The following is a 26,854-nucleotide window of genomic DNA, read 5'->3' as shown; positions in this document are numbered from 1 at the left end:
ATGCACTGTTTCTATTTTCAAAACTAAGAAATATATTTATATATTATAGATAACGTGTATTGACACTATATATATGTACCAGACCAGGGACTCGTGCTCATGACAGAACTCTTGATCTTCTACCATCATGGGTGGCCCACTGGGTCCCTAATTTTTTTGATGGATATTAGAAATATTTGCAATTTAACCGAATTTCTAGATGTCAAAATTCTCATATCCCTTTATGCCTTTTTTAGATGGCTTTTGTATGCAGTCAGTACAATGTGAACAGGATACAAATTATGTCTAAGTTGTCACTTTTTCTTAACCTGCCCATGAGGTGTGTGCAATGATATGTAACAAAGTTTATTTAGAGGTGTACATTAATGCTTTGTCAATATACATACTTCTAACACAAAACATTGCATCCATTATACAGGAGACTTTAACTTTAATAAAAGCACACTTTAGTGAGATGTTCCCCAGAGGATCATTTTGTGCTGCAATATTCACGATGAATGTTAAACAGAAATATAATACACCTGTGCACCTTAGCAAACATTTTTTTAATTGTCAAATTAGACAATAAATATAAACATATAGGCCTTCTAGTAGTCGTTTTCTCTGTTGCTCAAATCCAGGATCAACTTGAGTTGCAACAGAATAGCTCAAGCATTACAATAAGATAATTTGTAAATTGTTTTGTAGATGGGAGATTATCAGTTGATGTCAGCAACTTATAGCGTCATTGCCTGAATTGGACCGGAGTATAGGGTTAAAGGCCAATATAGCCTGGTCAAGATGCACAGTAGTATATACCTGTGTTAATTATGTGCATATGAAGTCACAGTAGCCCGCTAGTATCACCATGGACTGGACATGATATTGCCTGATTAGAATTGTAAGTATGTAACAGATCTTTGTTAACAAATTTATCACATATTCAGAATGAAAGCGTTAGTCTATATAAGGGTTTGGGCTGGGTAATTTATGAATGGGGGTTGATCAACATCCTTTTCAGATAAAATGGAGTCCTTCAGTATAATAGAATACCTGAAAAGCGGGATCCTTTTAAATTTCTATGCTTCAAAAGGCTATGGCTACAACTTAAGGTTATGGGTACACCTTCAACATAGACATGTAATATCAAAAAACAATTTTTTTTTCTTTTTGATTTGATTTTTTTTTATTAAGGTACATGTAGGTTAATCTAAAAATAGTTTTACAATGGTTATGTATATATATATCTATATATGAGGCTGCTTATCTATATATTCACTATTGTACATGTTTGATATTGTCGGAAGTAATATTCATGTGACTAATTGTCAGAAGATATAAACTTGATTTGATATTTAATAGGTTCATTTGCATTATGTACAGGAGGTTGTTGAGAATGTGTATTTACTACTCAGTCTGAGTAGCTTTATGTATTGTGTTTCAGAATAATATCACTGGTATATATATTGTCAACATGGTGGCCACTATCAGTACCTTTATCAGGACGGGTCGTGAATAGTGTACACGTCTGAACTTCATGTATGTTTATAGAACTCCCTGCTTTATTAAGATAAACATGGAACTTTTTCACTTCTATTTGATTATATTAAAGTTCTTTTTTTTTTTCAAGAATCTTGGTACAATGTTACTTGTAGTTTTTCACCCTAACAAAATTAAAAAATGACCTTGAACCTTTTTCAAGGTCATTACTGCATTTGTTAAAATCTTTAAACAGCTTCTTCAAAGCGGTAATGTTCTAGACTCAACAAAAGAGATATTTTGACTTGAGTTTACATGCACCTCAAAAGGCATAGATTCATGTTTTTGAAATGAATGTCGACCTTGAACAAGTGTGATTACCATAGGTCACTATTCTGCCCCTAATTATTCCCAATTTCAATTTTATATTTCTCAGATTTATTTTCCCAAGTAGAACTTTCATTTTCTGTCAAAGTTTTTCTTGTTTTTTTTTTCAACAATAATTAATAAGTGCATCAAAGTACCATTTTAAAATATATTTTTTCAGGCATTAGAACATGAAATTAAAAAACAAATTTTGTAAATACCAGTGCTAAGTTGTTGATAGCATCAAAATCCTGATTAATCTACTAGCAAATCAACACAAAAAAATAATCTTTTTATCACTTCCAGAAATATTAAAATGAAAATTTAAATTTGTTTCACAGAGATAAAAACTAAAACCAAAAATGTCTCTAAAATATAGCTGGGAGAAAAAAAAAATGAAAATTTACATACCACATGTGTAATTTACGGATATATAATTAATGGCACATTAATTATGCATTATTTAGATTTGAATGACATGTCCTGCACATACCTATGATGTATATATATATAGCAGTTAAATGTTACCTATATATTTTCTGCAGACAATTTATTGGGACTACCTGCGACATTCCCAGACAATGGAGATAATAGCTGGCTGATCATCAATAATACGGCCTCCTGTATCAGCTAGAAGATGGAGGTGGACAGTAACTCCACAACACCGTCCAGTGTACCAACAGATATGGGCAATGTGTCCATTGACAACCTCTACCCAGCCATTATACAATGCTTTTTCATTATCTTGGTGGGTTACATCGCTGGACGAGTTAGCCTCATCTCAGCATCACAAAGCCGAGGAATCGGCCTGTTTGTATCAAACTTCTGTCTTCCAGCTCTCTTGTTCAAGAACATGTGCATACTTGACTTCAGTGTGGTGAACTGGCTGTTTTTGACAAGCATCTTGATATCAAAGTCCCTGGTATTTTTCTTGGTGGTGTTTGTGACACTGGTTGCTAAGCGACCCCTGAATTATGGCTATGCAGGAATGTTTGGGATTTTCGCCACACAGAGTAATGATTTTGCTCTTGGCTACCCTATCAGTAAGTACTTAAGTTATGGTATGTGTACTCATTTAAATATGAGTGTACACAAAAGTTGCTGCTTTCTCAATTAGTATTTAAAAGGATGGGGAATTGAATGTTGAATTATGTTTTCAATTAATATTTTTTTGAATTTTTGATCAGTGCAAATGAACAATCTGACGGAATTCAGTTATTGAAATATTTTGTTTTCTCTGAAGTAGCGAATCATTTATCTGTTCAAAGTTGCTGAAATATAATGTGATCTGATAATATGTATAACATTATCTGACTAAAACATTGATTAGTCCACCCCTGTATTTCTCCTTTCTTTGTATAGAGTATATGGTTGTCCATATGATAGTAAGAACTCTAAAACATTTCCGTTATCCATTTCTTTGAAATTAAAAGGCCTCAGGGTTTCTCATTGATGAAGTGCTGTAAGAAGAGTATTTTGTCTTCAAATTGATAGAGCCTGGATCATATATAGGCCAAAATCTTTAAACAACTTCTTCTCAGTAACCAAGAGGCCCAGAGACCTGATATTAGGCCTGCAGCACGCAAGGGTGAATTAGGGCTACCAATTGCAAGTTTGTTTAAATGAATGACCTTGACTTATAATAATATTCAAGGTCATTGGGGTCAAGTATGCTAAAAATCTCCTTAATAACAAAAAAACCCCACCAAGAGACATGATATCAGGCCAGAAGTATGCATGAATGAAGGGCTAAATATATAAGTGAATAAACCTACCATGCTCTTTTGTGAGTAAAGTTGGAATCAGCTTAATTAGCATCTGCATATTAATTGACCTAGATCAACTTCAAAGTTGCAGATGAGCGATGCAGGCCCATTTGACCTCTTGTACTTTATTTACTGTGATAAAATTTTATCTCAAGGCCAGGGTTGAGATATCTCTGTCTGCATCACAGAATGAATGATTTTTCTTTCCTGCACTCTTCTGTTGTTATAGATACCATTAGTTGTAATGTTGAACCCAAAACACTATCTTATAACGTCATTGATGGCGCACTTGGAATGTGTGATGATATTGATGACATTAATTAATGAAAATACTTTATTGTGAAATGGTTATGCTGTAGAAAGTTATTACATCCTATATGTAAATTGTGACGTTTTCAGTTATACTGAGTATCAATTCATGTGTAAGTTATCTTTTTCCTATAGGTAGTTTAATTCAGATTGGGAATAGCCAACCTGCCAGAAATCTTACATGCAGAAAATTAACAGTGTCAAATTATGAGGAACGCAGGGCTCATAGATGTAAAAATATCATGTCATAAAAAAAAAATTTGATTTAAAGGTAAATTGGGATATTTTGATGACTTTATGGCGAAAATAAACAGCATGCACATTTGGGAATGTATTCAGACTGATATATACAAGTAGACAGGAGGCTAGGTTGAAAACACTGTAGAATAATCATGAATATAATAAATTTGCTTATAGAGTAATGAAAGCAATATTTACATCTTTGTTATTACAGTTCAGGCCTTGTATGAGAAATCCCACCCTGAATACCTGAAGTACATCTACCTGATAGCTCCGATCTCTGTAGTGTTCCTGAACCCCATAGGCTTCGTCCTGTTGGAGATACAGAAACGGCGCACTCAAGTCTCCAAAGACTCACTAGGAAGTTATTCTTCCCATGGTCAGGAGAGCGAATCGCTGCTCGGCAATAGTGGATCACTGCAGAAGAAACCAGAGACTACCACTCACACAAGTACAGCAATGGTAGCCGCGCATGTGTTCAAGGGGGTCATCTCAAATCCAATTGTCTTTATGACTGTTATTGGAATCATTGGCAACTTCATCTTCAAACATAACCTACCTGCCGTCTTGGAAGGCATTCTGACTTCATTAGGTGAGTATATATGATTTAGTGCAAATTTTAGGATTTTAAAATGTAACCATTTAGTAATTAATTCATACAAAATGTCCTGATTTTGAATTAATAAGTACATATGGTATCGCTTTGCTTTTTGAAATATATTGGATACTGTAAACATACATATTTTAGTGGTAATATTATTTTAGTGCTTTTGTCGGTGAAAACTTTCTGCTAATTTATGATTCCACTAATCGTAATTTCGGTACATTATTTTCTAGAAAGTACTGTGGATACGCCAATTTATCACTGTCCTAATCTGTCTAAATTCATTTATGCACTAAAATTTGACTGCGCCAAAAGATATACATTTATAGTATTGCAGTTATGATAGCTGTACATGTATTAATTAAGTAACACAAACCACATGTGTGTGCTTTTTGTAATTGCTGCTTTAATACTTTGATAGACAATATTGTTATATCATAACTAGGTGAGCAATGCAAGCCCTTTGGACCTCTTGTAATCAATAGTGCTTTATGAACATGTGAGCAATACAAGCAGTTTAGTTTGTGTTTTCATAACTGTGTGAATAATGCAAGCCATTTGGACCATTTTGTTTACACTTAATGATTATATATATGTAAGCAATGCCCTTGCACCTGTTGCAATGATTTGTGCTTTATGACCATATGCACATTGCAGGCCCGTTGGACGCCTTAGCTTGTGTTTATGACCTTGTGAGCAATGCAAGCCCTTTGGACCTCTTGCAGTGGTTTGTGCTTTATGATCATGTACAAATTCCATGCCCCTATAGATATGCACCTCTTTGTTTTTGTCTATATGACCATGTGAACAATGCCCTTTGGGCAAGCCTTTTGGGCCTCTTGTTAACTTATGTTCCTCATTTAAGCCTGTATATATTTGTATATTTTGTATCATTGTTCATTATTTGTAGGTAATGCCTTTAGTGCTGCTGCATTGTTCTACCTAGGCCTTAGTCTGGTTGGTAAGGTGTCCGGGACAATCGGCATAGGTCTGTTACTACCCCTGCTTCTAATAGCAGCCAAGGCGTAAGTCATAAAAAAGACAGATTTTCTGTCAAATTTAAAAATGGATAAAAACAACAATTTTTAGTACAAAAAGTAACTTTAGAATATTATAATAGCACTTCGGTGTTGCATAAAAAAGGAAAATCTATAAATATTTATTTCAAAATCAATGATAACAAAAAAAACCCATGAAAGGGCTAGCTAGATAACTTTGCCTTTCATTGTATCACTAAATTTTAATTTCTCCGTTAATATACAGTCAAACTTTTCTTTAATTATTATCTTGAAGTCATTAATTAGGCTCATGAAATAACTTCAAGATATCCTGAATATTTTAGGTTAGCGAGTATACAATGTATTTAATGGATAAACCTTTTTCTTTCAGATCTGAAGTTTTATTTTAAGTTAAGCATGCAGAGTCTTTGTGTAATCAGAGTTTGAGATAATTAAGTTTGACTATAAATGCACCATTTATAAACATTTGACCAGTTAGATATTTGAGTCTTTTTTGCTTTGATCGGTTAAATTGAAATATCATTGTGTGACTTGCTCTTTTAGACTAGTGTTGCCGTTGGTGATATGGCAGATCGTGGGTGCTATGGAGAGGACATCCGGGGGAAAAGATGTAAACCTCAACAGTACAATATCTCTGAGCATGTATGGATTTCTATATGGCACATTCCCCACAGCACCGTCCGTGTTTCTGTACGCCAGCCAGTACTCCCTCGCCCAGGACACGGTGAGTTTGTTAGGCTTATAAACTCTTACGTTATCAACCGTGTTGAAATGATAACATATATAAGAAGTTATAATGGTAACACAGATTGGATTTTCAGCATGTTAGGAACTCTCTCTTGGAAAGTTGTGACATTCCCCATTTTGAAAGACTTCTTTGTATTTTACGATTGACCGCATCCTTCATAAATTAAGGCATCACAATTTTGGATTCACTAGTAAACAAATGTATTTCATTGTAACTGCACATCTTTTGCTTATTTTAAACAATAATAAAAAAAAAAGATTTCTGAAGATTTAAAATCGTTTACAATCAGCAAGAAAACAAAAAGTGTTCGAACAAAAGTCAATAATGTAATCTGTAAATACTACAATTAACAAAATGTTGAAAGCCAACATGGTTACAAAACTTTGAAATCATCTAATCAGAAATAACAAGACACTCAGATCTGATTAGGAAGATGGAAATGAACTATTGATGTAATAGATTATCTATGAAACTTTACCAAATATAAACTAACAATATTGTATATAAGTTAGCCTGGGTTTCCTCTGATATGGCCAGAGGACACTCGGACTTTATATAAGTGTGATGAGAGAAGTTGGACTATAATTGTATAAAATGTGTGTTACAGGTTGCTACTGGGATGGTGGCCGGGACGTTTTTCTCGGCTCCGATGATGTTCATGTCTGCCAAGATGTTGACTGTGGTGGTCAACAGTGAAATGGATTACAAGACGTTGCTATTGGAGACATCATTTGACACCAGCATCATCAGTGTTGTCTGCTGTGTGAGTTGTATATACATGTGTATATATATAAATATTTCTCTCGGTACAACTACGACAGGAAATTCAAATCTATATCTTTGGATCACCAACACATAGTGTATATGATACATTGTGCTAATAAAAAGATATATAACATTGTAACACAAATGACGAAGGAAGACAACTTTTTGACTCGTGCCCTGACCGGGCCTCGAACTCACGATCTACGGCACCAAATCGCCTGGCCAGAAATACCCACAGCTTATACCACTGTGCCACATTGGCGTTCTTGTGTATATACATAATATATATTTGCATTAAAATTAATGTAGATGTATACTTTATCATAAGAGTTCTATCTTTCTTACTTTATTTTGTACTTTAGGCATCAATTCAACTACTATATAGTGGAGAGTCCAAGAAATATCTTGATAATATTTTTCCTCTTTATTATTAATAAGTATACCGATATATGATATATTTACCTATACATCTCTGTCAGATTCCAACCACAGAATTTTCTAAAATCAAAAGATAATCTTTTAGAGCCAGGGCAAGTTTTGGCAAAATTAGAAATCCAAAATTTTAAACTTGAACCCTAGATGTTGATGGTATGTATTCATTAGTCAATACAAATCCAAGCTAGAAACATTTTGAGATATTCTATTCAACTTAATGTTGTTGATGGACACATCCATGCAGAAAGTACCAGTAATGAAGTTTTTCTGCCTGTATATTACGTATATTACGGCATATAGTCTAAAAATACCAAAGATAAATAAATGAAGACTGTTCAGAAGGGATATTAAGGATGACCCAATTCAGAATTTGCCTTCTACAGTGACTTTATGTCTATTAATACTATTATACATGCAATGCTGTCTGAAAATTTTTAATTTGTTCTCCTCAATTCCAAATGGAATCCATTTAATTCTTTAAGTACGACTTTTAGATTTGAAAATGAAATTAAAAAATAGATTGATATTTTCATGTTAGCTTGCCCAAATACATCATCTTGTAAATATTGGGCAATTTATAGATATTGAAAATTTTACTTACCGGTAATATAAAATCCATACATTTAATGTAAATATGTTTTCTATGATCATATTATTTTCTTTGTCTGTGTCAGTTTAATTTCCCTGGATTGAATTAAATCAAATTAAGATTAATTTGATTGATATCTTTATTCTATCCATGTAATACATTTTTGTTTGAACATTTAAGTATTTTAGTAAAATTAGGAAAGACCGGGTGCATCCACTTAATAAATGTCATAATGATAATTTTACAACTATGTTCCTATGTAGATTATAATATGGACTATTATGGGAGAATTGTTTTCCAATAGAAAGGCATCAATATGAAAGATAAATATTATGATGTAATAAATGTATTATTTATTTTGTTTCCTCAGATTTGGGTGCTTGGAATCCTAATGTTCAGTAAGCGATACAAGAAAATGCCACACCAGTTTCTTGTCTGTCTAGTTTTCTCACATGTAAGTTAAATGTAGTAAACATGTCACCTTTTCACTGTATTCTGTACATGTACCTGAATTGCAGTGTTTTCCATGACCATTTTGAAAAGTTTTCACCTATTGGTAGCTGTGATTGATTAGATCAGAAATGTCTTGTGCAGGAAAAGTATACAGCCAAAGTATACCTGTTGAAATTAGAAGGAAAATTGGGTGTATACATTGCTGGATTTTGTGTTATCATAAAAAAAAAACCCGCAAAATTTTAACATTTTTGGGGGGAAATTTGATGACTTCATTGCTAACAACATACACACAATAGGACTGATGGGGCCAAAATTTGGACTCAAATATATTGGCAGGAAAAAACGTTGATATATTATTTCGTTACGTATACAAACATATAACTTCAGATATTGAAATTTTATTTTCCTTAGTTCGTTATATCCACTCAAAATTTTCAGTAAAAGAAATAATTTATTAATCAATATTAATTTGATGGCCTCTTTGTTAATTTCACCTGATGCTAATTGTCACTGATTAATTGATGTGGGAACATTCCTGTAATGAATTGATGTGGGAACATTCCTGTAATGAATTGATGTGGGAACATTCCTGTAATGAATTGTTAAGAATTTTAATTCTTGTTCCTATCAATTTGCATGTCTTTTATGATGGATTGAAATATTTAGTTATTCATTTGAAACTGTTAAGGGATCAATATACTTAATTTTGTTATTGATATTCGATTTAAAAATGAATCTATGCAGTCAAATATTCTTTTTATTTCTCAGTAGAGTGTAGTACAGTATGTAATGTTTGCTACTTACAGTTGTCACAGAAAATCAATTAAAATTCTTTACCACATATGCAAATATTAAAATGTTGTTTGCGACTCTGATTGACAGATGCTTTCCTGCATTGGTATGATTATATACAATGGACACGACTCTGGCCAGTTGTCATGGAAACACTACCTTCAGTTTGCCCTAATCCTGATTGGCGTGTTCGCGACGCGATGCTGGACGGCTGTGATATCTGTAACGTTGTATATGCTTCACTGTCGTAGCCTCTGTTCTGTTTTACGCTTCAAAGGCCTGATGTATCTGTTTGCATTTGGGTGAGTTTGGATTAAAATTTCACTTTATTAAAACTTCTTGGTACATGTCATCCTGAAAGAATATTTATCTGGGTGAATAATGATAGACTATGACAAAAAAGAACCGAAAACCATTTGAAAGATGATCAGTAATAAAACTGATAATCAATGCTAAATTTGAAAAATCAATTAATTGGTGAAGTTGAAAAATTACATAATTTATATAACATGGCTTTACCCTGTAGAAGAAATCAATCAAAATTGGAATTGGTTTTAATGTTAAGAGTGTGAACATGAGGTTATCATCAAAATATATCTATTTATTAGTACATGTAAGTAATATCACTATTTCTATAATATGCCTTTACAAAATAAGTACTTATAAGCCAATTTGAAGTTACAGATGTATAGAATTGATGGTTGTGTTGGAAATATCAGTTGACTATTTAGGGTTTTTTCTGGGGGCTTTTTGGGGCCGTTGATGGGCCAAATTCCCAAAGTTAGCAGTCTACTCCTGAAAAAATCTTTCCCTATTCACCAATTTTCTTCCCAAAATAAGACAAAAAGGCCCTTTCCCAAACCAGTGAGAAAAATCCCTGCTATTATATTGTGGTATATGTTGTACTTAATATCATCGTTTGTATATTTTATGTAGGTAAATTAGAGAGTATGTATTACATATTGTAATAAAGATAAAACTCTAACATTAATATTTTGGTTAATTATGAGAGTGTGTGAATTATAGTATAACTATTATAAAGATACAATTCTATTTAGGTTACCTGTATTCTGTACCGGCTTGCTGTTTATCTTGGGATCGCACCACGTCAACAATGAGATTGACCCATCTTTCCACTACGGACCAGATCAGGTAAATCAGACAACAATTAACTTCACACTTAAATTTGATACATTTATTGTCTCTTCATAGAATGGAAAATTAACATTTAAAGTCTTAATTGAATATATTGATACATTAAATATGGTACATTCCTAAAAGCAAGGTCACAGAGGTGAAATTGAAAGCAGCAGCAGTACCAGTGTTTACATAACCAATCTTGTGCTCAATGATGAAATCTGTGCTCAATAAAGTCAATGATGAAATCTGTGCTCAAGGACGAAATCTGTGCTCAAGGACAAAATCTTTGCTCAACCTTGCTTATAACCTTAAAAATCTTTTGAAAAAAAAAAAAAAATTCAGATATCAGATCTATCATCAAAAGAATTTGAATCAAAGCACATAATGTTTATTTGAGCATGAGTACGTATACTGTTTCTAATTATATGGGCTAAGTGATTTGGTGCCGTTTAAATACTGCAATCTTGCAGGGCATAAAATTTGTTTTAATTGATTATTCATGTTTTGATTAATGAACATACATGTAATTGTAAATTTATCATATAAATTAGTGCATGTTGATCAACTACTTGCTGTGCAGTGTGTTTTCTTTGACTTTACTATGAATTCTTTCTGGGTTAGATTAATTTGATTTGTACAATTTTGTTTTTCTCACCTTTGATGTTGGTGAGGGACAAATGTGGGCTAAAGGCATTACTATAGATAAAAGGTTGAATATCTAGACCTTGTGACTGTAACTGGGAAATGGTCACTTGAATCACAAATCATGATTGACCTTTTCTATGGCTGGGTATTCAATTTTGCGATATATTGGCATGAATTGAGAAATTATCAAAATAGACAGAATTAATACCCTGTCAGACATTCGAAAAACAATTTTTTAAATAATTTGGGGGACATCAAGTTGTTCTGGCAATAAAATTTGTCTGTACAGTCTGATATGTGTATTTCTGGTTGATTAAATCCTGATTCTTTTCTATCCACCAGAGTGCTATTAAGTTCATGGTGAGACCCAATCTAAAAAAAAAAAAAACAGTATTTTAAAATCCAATCTCATCCTGCATTTACCAGTATCTGCAATGATTTCACCCACCCCTAATCCCCTGATGATTGCTGAAAAATCAACCATCACACACCAATGCAATGCTTCTCACAACACAAAAAAAGTCATGCAAATTATGCCATTTTTTCACAACACGTCCAAACCTTTCCAGATTTTCCCTATAACACACCTGAACTGTGCCAGCTACATCACTCTGCACCAACATGACACTTACACAACACACCACCCCAAGCCAGGTGATTACTGAGGTAATGAATGTGACATTTCAGATGTTCAGTACATTTTATTACAATAGGCATGTTAAAATCTGTTCAAATGTTGATCAATAGGTAGAGTCACTACTGTATATCTCTATTCTTCAATAGAATGTAATTATATTTTTGATTAAGGTAACAAAATTAAGTGAGTTACATGCATCAGAATATATGTCCCCAGACCTAAAACAATTAAGATATTTTGAGTCAGGGGCTTTTCTGCACCGAAGTTTGAAATCAGTCCTGCACTCATTGCATCTAAAACATACTATCTGTATTCCTCACCGGTCTGAAGATTCAAGGTGAGTTTATGCCATACTATGGTATCCATTGTCTATCATCTGTCAACAATTTAACATAAATTATTTCTTCTTCTTAATCACTTATTGGAATTTAACCACATTTCACTGGAAGCATCTGTAAGTGGTGGGGATTCAAAAAGCTACAAATGTTGGGACAAATGGTGGGACTGACCCCCGCAGTGGACTGATCAATGGATATCATTCATATTTGACTGTATCATGCCCACAAGATAACCATTGATATAGCATTACTGGGCATCAAGAGATAAACACAATCCTGATGTAAAAATAGCCGGAGTGGTTTTTCCTTACCCCAAGGGACTTAGTAAACACAATCATGTTGTAAAAACAATCTCTGGGGTCCTTTCACATCCCTTGGGAGTCTGGATTTTATTTCTTGGTTATGTCTTTGAAGCAGTTGAGATCCCCACCCCTTAACCATATATGCCAGTAGCATTGTTTGATATCAACAAATAAAGCTATGAACAAATTGTACATGATCATAATATTCACTTTTGCTTAAATCCAACCAGATGAGCAATACAGGCCCTCTGGGCCTCTTGTTGCAAATTGAACTTTTGTACTTGTATATACCTACATGTACTACAGTATTCAATTATGTAGTATTGGATGTGAATACTGATCATGCCAGCTTGATATGGTTAACTCTAAACTTGTTGATACTGCCCTTGAACAGTTTGACCTTGAACTTGAATATTTTAAAGGAACATGAAGTTTTTAGTAATACCTAAATATGTTTTTTTTATTTAATATGTGGTTACCACTGTGTTCCAGTCGATCCTTTCAGTGATAGTACTAGTGCTGTGTAGCGCGATCAACATTGTGTGCCTGATACTCAAACAGAGGAACAGCCGGGAACGGAACGAGTCTTACCAGACACTCAACTCTGACAGTACTGGAGACAGCACAAATCTACACAGACAGAAAAAACGTAGGAAAATTTACAAGCCACCTCAACGGGCGAAATCACGATCGAACAACAGTGATCATGGCAATGCTGGAAGATTTACATCAACAAGTGTTCAGACTGACCATGGAAGCCTATCCTGGCAGTCAGTTTAACTCCAGTGGTTCCTTTACTGCCAGTGGCTCAATGAGCTTGAACGCAGAGTGTGAGAGACAGCAAGCAGAAAACAAACAGAACTGTGATACATGTAGTGGAGGATGTTACCAAGGTAACTAGGGGGGTCACAAGTTCATCAAGGTCATGAGGCCTGTTTGCTAACTATCAATACAGATGACTTCAACTCATGTTTAATAATAAAACAAAAATTCAACAATAATCAATTTTTTTGCAACACACTTTTTTAAAATTATTAACATTTTTCAAACTGCTAAATGAAATAGGTTTGTCAGTTATATGCACAAGTGATTGACAATTGTTCACCTGTTTATTTACCTGACATGTATATGTATGTATAAGACTTGTGGAACATAAGGTACAAACATTATATAATTGATCAAGTATATTAGTAAAATTGAATTTTTCCATACAAATTTGCTTCAATAAAATACATTATATTCAACCCTCTATTGAGAGGCCATCTAGGCTTGTTTAACTATTCTCTGAACTTTATTATAGAAGTGGTCTCTTAATACAGGTAAAAGTGGTCTCTGGAGAAGGTTAAATGATCTTTAATCATGAAATCAAATTTCAGATAAAGACTTCGAGGATATAGTGCCGTTCCCAAGTGAGAGAGACAACTTGTTGTCATCGGAGAATTCCTCCGTTAGTGAGGCGTCTTCTGTACAGGAAAATCTTGAGGATAAAGTGTGTAAATACGGCACCTGTAGCCAGGACCAGAGGCGATCCTGTACCCGATTGGTCAGATCTTATCATGCAGACACAGCTCTCATCCAATCAGAAGAATCGGGTGTGACGATAACTTCAAAGTCTCCATCTAAATCTAAAAATGATTTCCAGAGTGGGAAGTTTATGATCCTGTTGATATGTAACCAGGTTTCCATGATAGTGGTAAGTAGATACATTTATAGTATATACTGTATATACATGTACATCATGGGTCAGTTTTATCATTAGGGCCAAGTCCCTCACAAACCTAGAGGATAATACGATATAAATTTACAGACCATGGTCATCGACCAGTTTTATCAGATATGGACCCAGTCCCTCTCAAACCTAGAGTATGGTACAATATACATTAACAGGCCGTGGTCATCGGTCAGTTTTATCATATAGGGACCCAAAAATCTAATTAAAATTCCTGCACTGTACAGTCAAACTGTTCAAAATTGTTCAAATTCAGTATTTTCTCGGCCGCTTTCCTTCAGGAAATTTAAACATTTCATAACTGACCTTGTTGATTTTTCCGTGTTGAATGCATCTGCTATTTACTTATTCCTCATTCTAAACCTAAAATATGCACACATTGTGTGTTGTTGTCTGGTTGCATTAGGGACTCGAAAGAGGAATGACTTCTACCAACATGTATGAGAGGTTCCATATAGGGGCAACTCTATGTCGTGTCAGCAAAACAATATTTGTCGGCCCGTCATGCGATCAACTTTATCCAACAAAATATGAATTATGAAAATATAATATATAATTGTTAGACAAGTGAAAAGTTACTTTATATGAACTTAGTGATAGCTACAATAATTGGCAGATGATTTCAAAACCTGCATCCCACTTTCTTTATAGGTCATATCAGTGAAGTATCGAGGCCAACAGTGTGGAAATCTATACAGATTTAAAACAAAAGTATAAGATGATATCAGCCTTAGGTGCCCAGAGCTGTCAACTCTAAAATTTAAGTGACCCACATTGTTTGTGTTTTCAGGGTGTATTCCTGTGCATTTGGAGATTGATGAAAAACGATAAATCTGGAATTTATGTTGAGATTGAGTTCCTGGACGGCGTTTTTAACTACGGTCAGGTAGGTTTTGTATCAAGTGGAATGTAATCCGAGATGTTTTTATCAACAGGCGACACATATGATTAAATGTAATTTTATGATAAAAATAGTCCAGACCAGTTTTAGGTATTGGGTCTGTTAGTTAAGCCAAGTGATCGGGTTTGGTGATTACTGCCAGCCGAACCCTACATTAACTAGCTATCACAAAATGTTCATATTTATACTCACGACTGATCCTGAAATATTTCACTTTAACTAGATTCTATTCTGTATATACAGGGTTTCCTCCTGCTGGCAATATTTGGATTTGATACAAAGTTTATCTTCCTCCCCTGCATCAGAAAGTAAGTACAAAAATCCATGTTTAAAAAATGGAACAAGATAGTTAGAAAATAACATTATATAGAATTCAAACATTAAACAATGCGATAGTTTTATAGCGTATTAATTATCTTGATATGTGTAGATGCTTGGCTTAGAGGTTGATATTTGTTTCGAAGTTTTATTTATCAAAGACAAGCAAGATGATTATAGTTTCATATTAAGACAATGTTGATTAAGATAAGCATGAGTGAGTGTGCCTGTACTAATGATAGTCTGTAGTTCGACTAAGTGTGTTTGATTAAAGTACCATGTTTTAATTAACAGTGTATGAAGATCAGTGCAATTAACATGAGCATAAAAATATGCACTTTCTGTACGTTTTTCCTTTCTTCCTACCAGTTTCTTCCTGAATAGTAACATAAAATGGTTGAATATTTTGTGCTTAAGGTAACAATTTTGTACATCGTAAGCCATATTGTACTGTTTGCTTATTAATGTTTATATATCGTGCACAAATAAAACACAATTGTGAACAGGGATCCGAGATTGCCACTATATTGTTCAACATATTCAGCTTTGGTGTGTTGTGTCTTTCTGTTTATAACAACATTTTAAAATAGAATTCTTGTAAACATAGAATTTGTTGTTATTTTCCTGAAGCTGCACTGTTTATTTTATTTAACAGTAACATATATCTGATACAGCAAATCTATATCTTCACACAATGCCTCACCGGAAAAGAATAAAAAATTACAAATCATATTATGTCTAAGTATAGAGGGCCATACTTCTAGCCTACGTCATTAAATAAATCATGACCTACTGACACCATTTAGTTTACCTGTGACGTACCTTTCCAGGTAAGTTACCACCTAAACTTCTTACCCTGTGAAGTTCCCATTACCAAATTCATTCCATTATAATTTATGTGTAAGAATTCAGGATTTGAATAAAATCTTAGTTCAGTATGCATTCTGCTTCAGATCTTCGCGAAATCCATGTTTTTTAACTTTTTTTTTTTCGTAATTTATGTCAATACTGCTTTCTATGTTTTGTAACTTTAATAATTGCTAAAAATATAATGTTAAAAGACTGAAAATGATTCAGATGTAAAACGTTTTACTGTATAATTACCTAGCCATAAGTGAATTAAATTGTCTCTATGATAGTATTACATATTACATGTTTATAGAACACATCAGGCTGTAGGACATTCACTTTGATTGCTTGTGATGTTGTCAAATATGTGTTTTGGTGGAATGTATAAGTGTTACTTCTTTGTTGTTTTGTTTTTGTATCGGATGTATATATATATATGTAGGTATATTGGTATAGGATGCATGGATCCTCTTTATGTTGCATGTGATGGGATTTGTAAAATATGACATCAACCACGCTCAAATTCATGTTACTGGTAGTAGAAAACACATAAGAAATACATTCGTTTTATATACATGTATAATATGGGTACAGAGATCTTTTTTAGCTCGTCTCTTCGAAGAAGAGTGAGAGCTTATGTCGTCACTCCGGCGTCGGTGTTCCAAATGTTAAATTTTTAGTGCAAGTGTTGAAAGGCATAGTAATTTATGGTAATATGGTCCCTGTGGGGGTCAAACTATCCCCTGCCGGAGTTAAACTAAAAGATTTTTTTGGGAAAAAACCAGAATTTTCAAATTTTTGGACTTAGAATATTTCTGCGTTAAGTTTTTGGTGCAAGTGTTGAAAGGTATTAATACATCACTTTATAATTGTACTAGGGTGCTGATAGTTGGTAATAGACTCCCTCTTGGGTTAAACTATCCCCTGCTGGAGTTAAACTAAACTAAAAGATTTTTTTGGGAAAAAACCAGAATTTTCAAATTTTTGGACTATTCTGCGTTAAGTTTTTGGTGCAAGTGTTGAAAGGTATTAATACATCACTTTATAATTGTACTAGGGTGCTGATAGTTGGTAATAGACTCCCTCTTGGGTTAAACTATCCCCTGCTGGAGTTAAACTAAAAGATTCTTTTGGGAAAAAACCAGAATTTTCAAATTTTTGGACTTAGAATATTTCTGCGTTAAGTTTTTGGTGCAAGTGTTAAGAGGTTTTAATACATCACTTTATAATTGTACTAGGGTGCTAATATTTGGCAATAGAGTCCCTATGGAGTAAGACAATCCCTTCCTGGAGTAACTTTAAAAAAAAAATTGGATTTTTTGTTTTTAAATCTGTGTTTTTTTGTTTTTGTTTTTAAATCTTTGGACTTTGTGTTAAGTTTATATTGTGAGTGTTGAAAGGCATAGTAATACATGGTATTAGGTTCCCTGTGGGGGTTAAACTATCCCTTACCGGAGTTAAACTGAAATATTTTTTTGGGGAAAAAACACATTTAAAAAAAAAAAATTGTGCAAATGTTTAAAGCTATTTAACACATCACTTTATGATTGTACTAGGGTGCTGATATTTGGTAAAAGAGTCCCTATGGAGTTACACTATCCCTTCTTGGGGTGAAACTGAAAATAAAACAATGTGAAAATGCTCACAATAGGCAATTTACACTGGTCCACATTTTTCAAGGGAGACAACTCTCATTAGGATAATATTTTGTCAAAAAATTGAAGAAATATGTCCAAAAGCAATTACATTTGTATTTAATATATTCAATTACATTTGTATTTAATATATTCATTTAATCTACAACAGCATAGCTTGTCTCCCGAATGTTTGTCAATAAATAATTTATATATATATAAATTGGTATGGTTTTGAAAATTGCATGAATTCACAAAGCATAATCTGATCAAGTAAACAATATAAATATTATTAATGCAATTTGCGAAACCATTCCAATTAATATATTTTAATTATTTATTGACAAACATTTGCGAGACGAGCTATGCTGTTCTCCAACAGCTCTTGTTAAAACATTTTTTTGATTAAAGCCAATACTTGTCATGAGCAGGTTCTTTTAAATGGCAAATTAATTTTAAAAACATATTTCAAAATTATATATATATATCATAATTTTATGATGTCTACATCTTTGTAGTTCTTAAATGAGACTTATCAATGTTTACACAAAAAAAAAAAAAAAATGAAAATTAATATACATGCATTCTCAGTGTATAGTTTCAAAATTATATTTTAACAATGTCTTAAAAAACATCATGTTTATTGCAGTTTCTAAATCTTACTTTACAAAAACATAATATATTCTTAATAGTTTTAAATCTTGCTTGGGCGATGGCCACAGAAACACTTTTTAAGATTTTGTCAGCGGTCTTCACAAAACTCTAGTATTCGGTTAATTTTTAAATGAAATTTATAAAATTACACTGTATGTTGTATTCCTTGTAGTGTTTACAAAAAGATCGATAAGCATAATATTTGAACTGTTTTCAAACCTTAATTTAGCACTGTTTACAAACATGTAATATTTTTCATAGTTTCTAAATCTGAATTAAATGATGTCCACAAAGACATATGATTAATAATTTTTGTCTCAGCATTTCATTTTTTTTTCTGCATAATTGAGTGAAAAAACCTAGATTTTTAGAAATGGATATAAAATCTTAATTGCTTCTCAGATTAATTTACAGATTAGTTTATAGTATATTGTAATAAATTCTATATATAATTTATCTGATGCATTTTCCTCTCAACTTTCAGAAACAGTGATTTTTGGAGAAAAAATGACATATTAAAGTGAATTTTGAGAATAAGTGATTGTACAAAATCAGTGAAAGAAAGCTTTACACATGTTGCTGAATGAATTCTTTATATCGGGTATTATAGGTGGCGCCGTATGATATACGGAATAGAGATTGTCGAGATACCAGATCGAGATGACCTAGACGAGGAAACTCGCCATTTGTGTGATCAATTTCTCCGTTACCACAAGGACAACTGTATCAAAGACATCGTCACTGACAAAGTGTAAGTTTGTCTCTATCTGTGCTTACCTTGTTCTCAAAGACTACATACATTTATTTGAAGATCCAATAAACATCTTTCAGGACAGGCAGTATTAATGATACAAATGTTTTACGTGTTTGGTATTTGAACCATTCCGTAAAATTATGATTGCACTAATTGTTGTTTCTGTACATTGTTCCACATGGCAAGTAGCACCAATACATTTTGTTGCAAGTCTGCTTTAATTCAGTTATTCGCTAAAATTTGAGTACTGTACCTTCCACTTAATCGGAAAACGCTTAATAGGGAATTTCGTTTTTTGGGGTTAAAAATCAAAAACCAAAACCATTTTCTCTTAAATCAGGTTAAGAAAATTGTTTAATCAGGTTGGAAACATCGTATTTTTCGGTTATTCCACTACAAAAATCCAATTTTCATAAAAGTCTTCAAAATATGTTTACAGATAACTTTCTTTGTAGATACATATGTGTGCAAAATACAGGTTGTTACCTGAATAGTAAACTTTATTCATTTTACAACAATTGCAAAACAAGTTATATGAACTAATATTAATCACTCTGGTTGTTACCTCATTGATTATTTGATACTGCCACACATAATGTTGCTTCACCAGAATAAAGGCAATATTCATCTTCTTTCAGCCTCAAGTTTGAATTTGTTAACACATTTTAATTACAGGTAACTTGTAACACATTATATGTTTGATACAGTTACAGGCTACAGGAATATAAGGCAGTGTTTACGGGCCAGGATATGTGTAATTGGCTCCTGGAGGTTGGACTGGCTAGGGACCGCAGTGAAGCTGTAACGTATGCACAATCCCTCCTCATTGGTCAGGTTCTTCAACATGTGTCGAAAGAGCACCACTTTCATGACATGCCATACTTCTACCGATTTTTAGAAATAGATCTTGATGAATTTCCTTAAACAGTTAACTTGATATATTATGGTTTGAAAATTGGAATGATATTCTACTCATGAAGAAATCTTGCCCGGAATAAAACACGTTATCTCAATATGGAATTGGATGTGTGTGCATGTAAATTGCTGATATGTTGAAAAAAACAGCTGATGCAAGGTGTAAAGTGACAGATTTGAACTTTGACATGCATACAGGAGCAAAAGATTGTGTGACTATCCTTTCTGAAAAGATTTAAAACTGCACAGTTGTTTCATGATATTCCAAGAATGAACCATTCTTCTCCACAAAATCGCTTGTCCAATGTCTATTCCCTTCCATAAGACCACTCAACACCACTGAGCAAGGTCAAGGTCGCGTGATATAACTGTTGATTGAGTGATTGGTGCTGGTGATGTACACTCCAGTCCAAACAAATAATCTTGAAAGAGTTTTCATGTTAAAATTAAAATGTGCTCAAAGCAAATTTCCTGTTTGGTTGAAAGATTATTTCAATAATTTTTCACTTATAGAGTGACAATTCGGACAAACTTGAAGCCGAAAATCATTTTGAAAATACAGTGTAACATTTATTCAACTAATTGCACAGAGGTTATGAATGCCCATGATGATTACCATCAAGGTAAAAGTGTTCCACCACTTTTCTATTGAACACAGTCTTCAATATTATGAAGTTATTTACAGTACCAGCTCGATTATGTTTCTCCAACCTATTCATTTAAAGACAATGGTATTAGAGGGCCTTTGTCGAGAGATGAAACATTTTGAAATTGTTTCAAGTAAGAAATGTCCATATAAACACAGTATCATGATTGATAGCGTAAGTGTCCTTGCTTTGTTTTCAAAACGTCCCAAGATTGCTACCCGATATTCATACTTTTATGAAAGGAAAACTATTGTGAAAACATTTCTTTATTATCTAACTCTGCTGTTACTATAGCAGGAAATGGGGAAACAGCACTGATTTTGTAAATGTGATTATTAGTCTAACAGATTAGAACTCTTCTGTGTTAGAGACACATTATAAAGCAATTTTATGTTACACTATACCTTAAATGAATATAGGCCACAATCTGTAAGATTTTTCGAGTAGAGTTTGATACAAGCTAGTAATATAATTTTATTTATTTATTTTGTCATGGAGTATTCACACATTTGTTTTATTCCTTAAGTTTACAAATCTTTATTTTTTTGTCTCATTTCATTTATCATGTAAAGTCCTGACAACAAATGTGATATGCTTCTATAACTACATTTTACCTTTCATACATGTTTATTTTGTAAACGTGAAGAATTGTAACTAGTTCTTTACCGTTAATGTGGTAAAACTAATTTATCACAAATTGAAGGTAAAACAGAGTCAGTATAAATATCTTCAGTGTAAGTGATAAATTTGGGAATACTTAAATATATCATTTTCCTTGTTGTATGTCTGTTAAGTCGTTGATCTCATAGTGCCCATATAATTAACTGGGCATAATTACATTGTTTGTGTATATATTTATTATTGTTATACAGTAATTATTTGTTTGTTTTAGATTTGTGTATGACGTCACTGCCACTTCAAAATAAAAACACATTTATTCACATGACGTTATGACGTCAGCATACATAAATTAGGTACACAAAGTAACATGGACATTTAAAAAAAAACAAATATGAAAAATAAAATAACTTTCATAGTAGGGACATTGTAACAACAACATAGATTGGAGCTTTTTCTCTGAAATTCATTAATGAGGCTCTATCTTAAGAAACTTTACCTGATTTTCTACGAAATCGAATCTAGTTAAACATATTTTTACGAGTGAATAATCGTTCAGTACTTACACCATCGTATATAAAATTATGTTAACTGAAACACAATTTGAACAACTAGAGAAGAGATTAATGAATTCAAAAACTTCAGATACACAAATTATATTGCTATATTATAAATATTAATTTCTCACCCAATACAGCGTTATTGCAAAAATGGCTTTCCTCTACTACTATTGTATAGTTAAATTTCACAGAGCAATAGCCTGAGTTTCCTCTGGCCCTGTCACCATGTCTGGTGTAGGGGCCCTACACCAGACATGGTGACAGGGCCAGAGGAAACTCGGGCTAACAGAGCAAATGCTGCGCAGTTGTCCCAGTTGGAAATAATAAGCAGGTTTTGAATTTCGCGCAAAAAAAGCCTTAAAAACATTTGCTTATATACCGTACATGTATTGTATATAAATATTTGCTGTGTATTTATTTTCGTGCTATATTTAATAACTGCGAAAAAGTGAAATTAATTCTACCACGAATTGTATCTACTACACAAGACAACTTTTACGACGTAATGTTCATTATATAAACCGTTTTGTTTTCAACAGTTATACATTGTCTATTTTGTGTTTATGTATTTGTTTGCTCATATGATGTCAAATAAAACAATACTCTTACGTTCAAATAAATCGTCTGAGGTGCCACGCATATTATATTAATAAAACAATATTTGAATACCAGAGATTTAGGATCAATAGTGTAGTATAACACCATGTCCCTTCGTAAGGTCTTGCCATGCACATTATTGATATTAAAGACCAGTATAGTCATGCTTAATATATAAAGATCAACCTGTATATTACTTGATTGCCAAGAAGGATTCATTTTTATGTTGTTTTACACCAAGGTGCACTGTGACAAAAGAGTCATAATGATAAATGATGTCCTTGATGATAGTAGTTAATAGTATTTGTATTATTTATTTGTATTATTTATTTACATTAGGGTATTTATTGATATATCATCTGATTTTTACATTAGCTGCCCACTTCTGTTGATTATTGATTTTTACAGTATTATAAATATACAATTTCATGTACATGCAATGCTTTCTGCATATATTTATATTTTGACTGAATATATTTCACTGAATATTAAGAGTTGCTCAAATTGAAAGAAGGGGTGAAAACATGCCTTAAAATCAAAGTACAATGATCTTATGGTTTTTATGGTAATTCTAACAGGCGTCGCAATCGGCATGCTATAATGTTTGGTAATAAATCAGCTGAACAATAGTCCCTTATCTTATAGTATTTCAGCACCTTGCAAAAATGAGTCAATTTCCATTGTAATTACTACAAAATTCCTCTTTAAAACACAATGAGGCAAGTTGCAATGTTGCTGAAAAATTAATGTCTAAAGAACAATCTTTAATATTTGTTTATAAGATATCATAATTCATTCGTGGGAAATACATCATGTTTTGTTAATCAAGGTCTAAAACGGCATTTCCAAAATAAGTCTTTTAAAGGAGGTAAGGTTCGAAAATATAAAATAAGGAAAATTCTCGTTTTAATCTAAAAATCTAAATTGGTTAAATGGCACTAAAGATGACGACACAAAATTCAACAAAAATATGTAAACATGTAAACAGTCATTTCGTCTCGTATGTAAATATATTGAATGCATTTTGTTTATTTTCGGATACATGAAGAAATAATCACTTTTGGATTCTGTACAAAACCAGCCACCATAATGAAATAAGCTTAACACCATTTGTTCAATATACATGTATATATTTTAAAGGTACTATCACAGTCATTTCATAGCTTTCACTCGCGGCTCTAATTTGAACGATTTTTAGCGAGTTATATATACATGCCCTGATTAATCATGTGAAATGTTGATGATTGAAAAGGTTTATTTTTGAAACATTGAATCTGCACAGTACATACCGACTCAATATCTGTCACTACTTGTTGCTGTCCTCAAAAATTGACTCAATCTGTCACTACTTGTTGCTATCCTCAAAAGCTGACTCAATATCTGTCACTGCTTGTTGCTATCCTCAAAAGCTGACTCAATATCTGTCACTGCTTGTGTGCTATCCTCAAAAGCTGACTCAATATCTGTCACTGCTTGTGTGCTATCCTCAAAAGCTGACTTGATATCCAACACTGCTTGTTGCCGTCTTCAAAAGATGGATAGCTTATAGATTGATGACGGATCAATGAGCTGCTTTTTTTCGTTCATATATTATGATGAATTATTGCAATTTGCTCACAGAAATGCTTAATTAATGTTTGAAAGCAGATAGAGTTCTATCTCATATCTTATAAGTTATCTTTTTGTTATGCATTTTCCTTGTCGATTTATGTTTCAAAAGTTATTGAAAAGCAATTCTTATTTATAAGTTCCACCTATTTTTGGTTTCAACTCAAACTTGCCTGAAATGGTTCTGACCAATGTTTTACATTTGCATCCTACATTTTATCAGTACCACTATACTGCTACTGAGATGTATACTACAATAATACTAGGGTCCGTTAAAGCCTGGTGACCGTTAAGGCCCATGGGCCTTTTGTTGAATATCAAATTGGAATTATTGACGTATTATAAACGGTATAGTCGGCCATGCTTTGACGGACCAAGTGTTGCTTTTATTTGCCAACGTCTATTGTCCATTGTTTGCTAAACAGGTGCTGGACACAGAGCTATTGTACTTATTACTATACGGATACCATTGTTAGGTGTACGACATCAGTACATATCACCTGTACTTACGTTGTATTCTGTCAAATAATAATGAAAACAATTTTTATTATTATTATTATTTTGCTTTGTTTCATGTCATAGAAAAATAAAAACATGTTCAAACTACACGACTCTAATTTTTATTTCATTATGACTGAAGGACATCGTCGGTTGAATTTCATGTTTAAACATCTTTCACAAAGATCGGTAGTGTCTTTCATAGCCACATTGGCGATTTATTTCACTTCTGTTTCAGTATGTTGTCAAATATTATTTCGTACAATACACATTGAAGTTTTAGGCAATAAACCATCAATATCTGTTCAGAATATTTCATTTTAAGATTTATGCAACAAGTTTGCGGAAATGCAATTAAATGGTCTAACTATTAGATAATATATATATGTAGTTTTATGACAGTGTCTAGCGGATTATGGTCTGACAAATCATATCTTGTTGTAATAATTTTAAAATAAAAATAATACAATAAACATGTTCGCTGTATTTAAATACAAAGAATGGTCTAAAATGTACTACTGAGATATGCTGTCGAGGACATTTGTCCTTTCTGAACAATCACTGTCGGAAACCCACGAGACTTTGTTCTATCGCTTTATAGACACAAACGATACAGTCTAGTGGCTTCCCTACAAAGCAATCACTGCTAGAATGGTTCCGCTTGTCTGGGTTATATTACAGGTAAATGGAATGGTGTGTTTTTGTAACGCCTATTTGTCAGGAATGCATGTTAGATTTGAAGTTTATGGCAAAATGATCTTGTGTATCATAAACATTTGTTACAGTGTAATCATACAATGCATCTTGCGTTTGGAACCCTATGCTGCTCAAGGATAAAATTGTGATAGAGAGTGTCCAGAGGAGAGCCACTAAGAGAGTTATTGGATTAACCAACTTATCCTACGAACAATGACTCAGATCCTTAGGATTACCAAGCCTTGAATATCGAAGAAAACGTACAGATATCGTTCAAGTGTTCAAGATTATCAACAACATCGATAGGGTCGACAAAGATAAATTGTTTACAATGTCTCCCATTACCTTCACAAGAGGTCATTCTAAGATCTTGAAGCCAGTGTCCAGACTAGAAGTAACCAAACATCGGTTTAACAGCAGAGTTGTAGATATTTGGAACAATTTACCAGAAAATGTGGTGTCTGCAAATTCTGTGAACTCTTTTAAATCGCGTCTAAACCAGCACTGGCACAATGAACCCTCCAAATTCGCTCCTACGTGTTACAGTGTTACCTGATCGATTAATTGATCACTACCAGGATACGCCTCCAGAAGCCAGAAGGGCTTATATTGGTGTTTTAATTACATAATTACAATCTTAAGAAAATATCAAAAGATGTACTGTGCATTATTGGGAAACGAAATGTTCTCGCCCTAATAGATTAACAAGGAGATCAAAATGAAATTCGTTATACATATTCTTGAACGATCTCAATATTGACCATGTACTAACCGGGTTGATGATATAATTATACTGTACAGATTGTTTATATAGGATTCGGACTTGACTTTGATCTGAAAGGCATAGCATTGAAAAATAAAGAAATAAACATAAGCAATGCTTAGTATACCGTTATTTCTAATAACAGAATACCATGGTTAGTTTTCTGACGTGTTTGGAGTAAGTTTGCAACTCTATGAATAAACACTAGCAATGCATATATATATACACTAATGGGACATGTACAGTAGTTCTATCAGTCTTCTGTCATAAAAAATTGCTGCAGCAATATTTAAAATTGTCCGAAGAACAGCTACAGAATCAGTGCATTTTAGGTTATCTGAGACAATGGCCTATTGCAATCGACATCTGCCGTAGACAATTTACATTTTCAACTTCTTCTCGGTAACCAAAAGGCACAGGGTCATACTATTTTGGCCAGTAGCATGCGGGAATGATGGTTTACAAAGACAGCTGAAATGAATGACCTTGACCTATTTCAAAGGT

The 26,854-nt window shown here is 33.0% G+C and overlaps 1 protein-coding gene across 1 annotated transcript in view; it reads left to right on the top strand.

Annotated features, from left to right (window-relative positions):
• LOC117344387 (integral membrane protein GPR155-like) overlaps window positions 1–24,999 on the top strand; it is a 28,645-nt gene extending 3,646 nt beyond the window's left edge. Inside the window, 18 exon segments of the mRNA XM_033907133.1 lie at window positions 688–880; window positions 2,370–2,867; window positions 4,354–4,731; window positions 5,654–5,768; window positions 6,306–6,486; window positions 7,118–7,273; window positions 8,670–8,753; window positions 9,638–9,849; window positions 10,606–10,699; window positions 11,675–11,692; window positions 13,102–13,317; window positions 13,319–13,502; window positions 13,986–14,302; window positions 15,129–15,224; window positions 15,483–15,547; window positions 15,927–15,974; window positions 19,305–19,445; window positions 20,156–24,999. Of these exon segments, the coding sequence (XP_033763024.1) occupies window positions 2,462–2,867; window positions 4,354–4,731; window positions 5,654–5,768; window positions 6,306–6,486; window positions 7,118–7,273; window positions 8,670–8,753; window positions 9,638–9,849; window positions 10,606–10,699; window positions 11,675–11,692; window positions 13,102–13,317; window positions 13,319–13,502; window positions 13,986–14,302; window positions 15,129–15,224; window positions 15,483–15,547; window positions 15,927–15,974; window positions 19,305–19,445; window positions 20,156–20,372 (2,928 nt within the window). The 5' untranslated portion in view covers window positions 688–880; window positions 2,370–2,461 and the 3' untranslated portion in view covers window positions 20,373–24,999.
• Window positions 25,000–26,854: the final 1,855 nt, after the last annotated feature.

The sequence above is a fragment of the Pecten maximus genome, chromosome 15 (genome assembly GCF_902652985.1).
Source record: "Pecten maximus chromosome 15, xPecMax1.1, whole genome shotgun sequence".
Taxonomy (NCBI): domain Eukaryota; kingdom Metazoa; phylum Mollusca; class Bivalvia; order Pectinida; family Pectinidae; genus Pecten; species Pecten maximus.
This window is presented reverse-complemented; position numbering and strand designations above follow the sequence as displayed.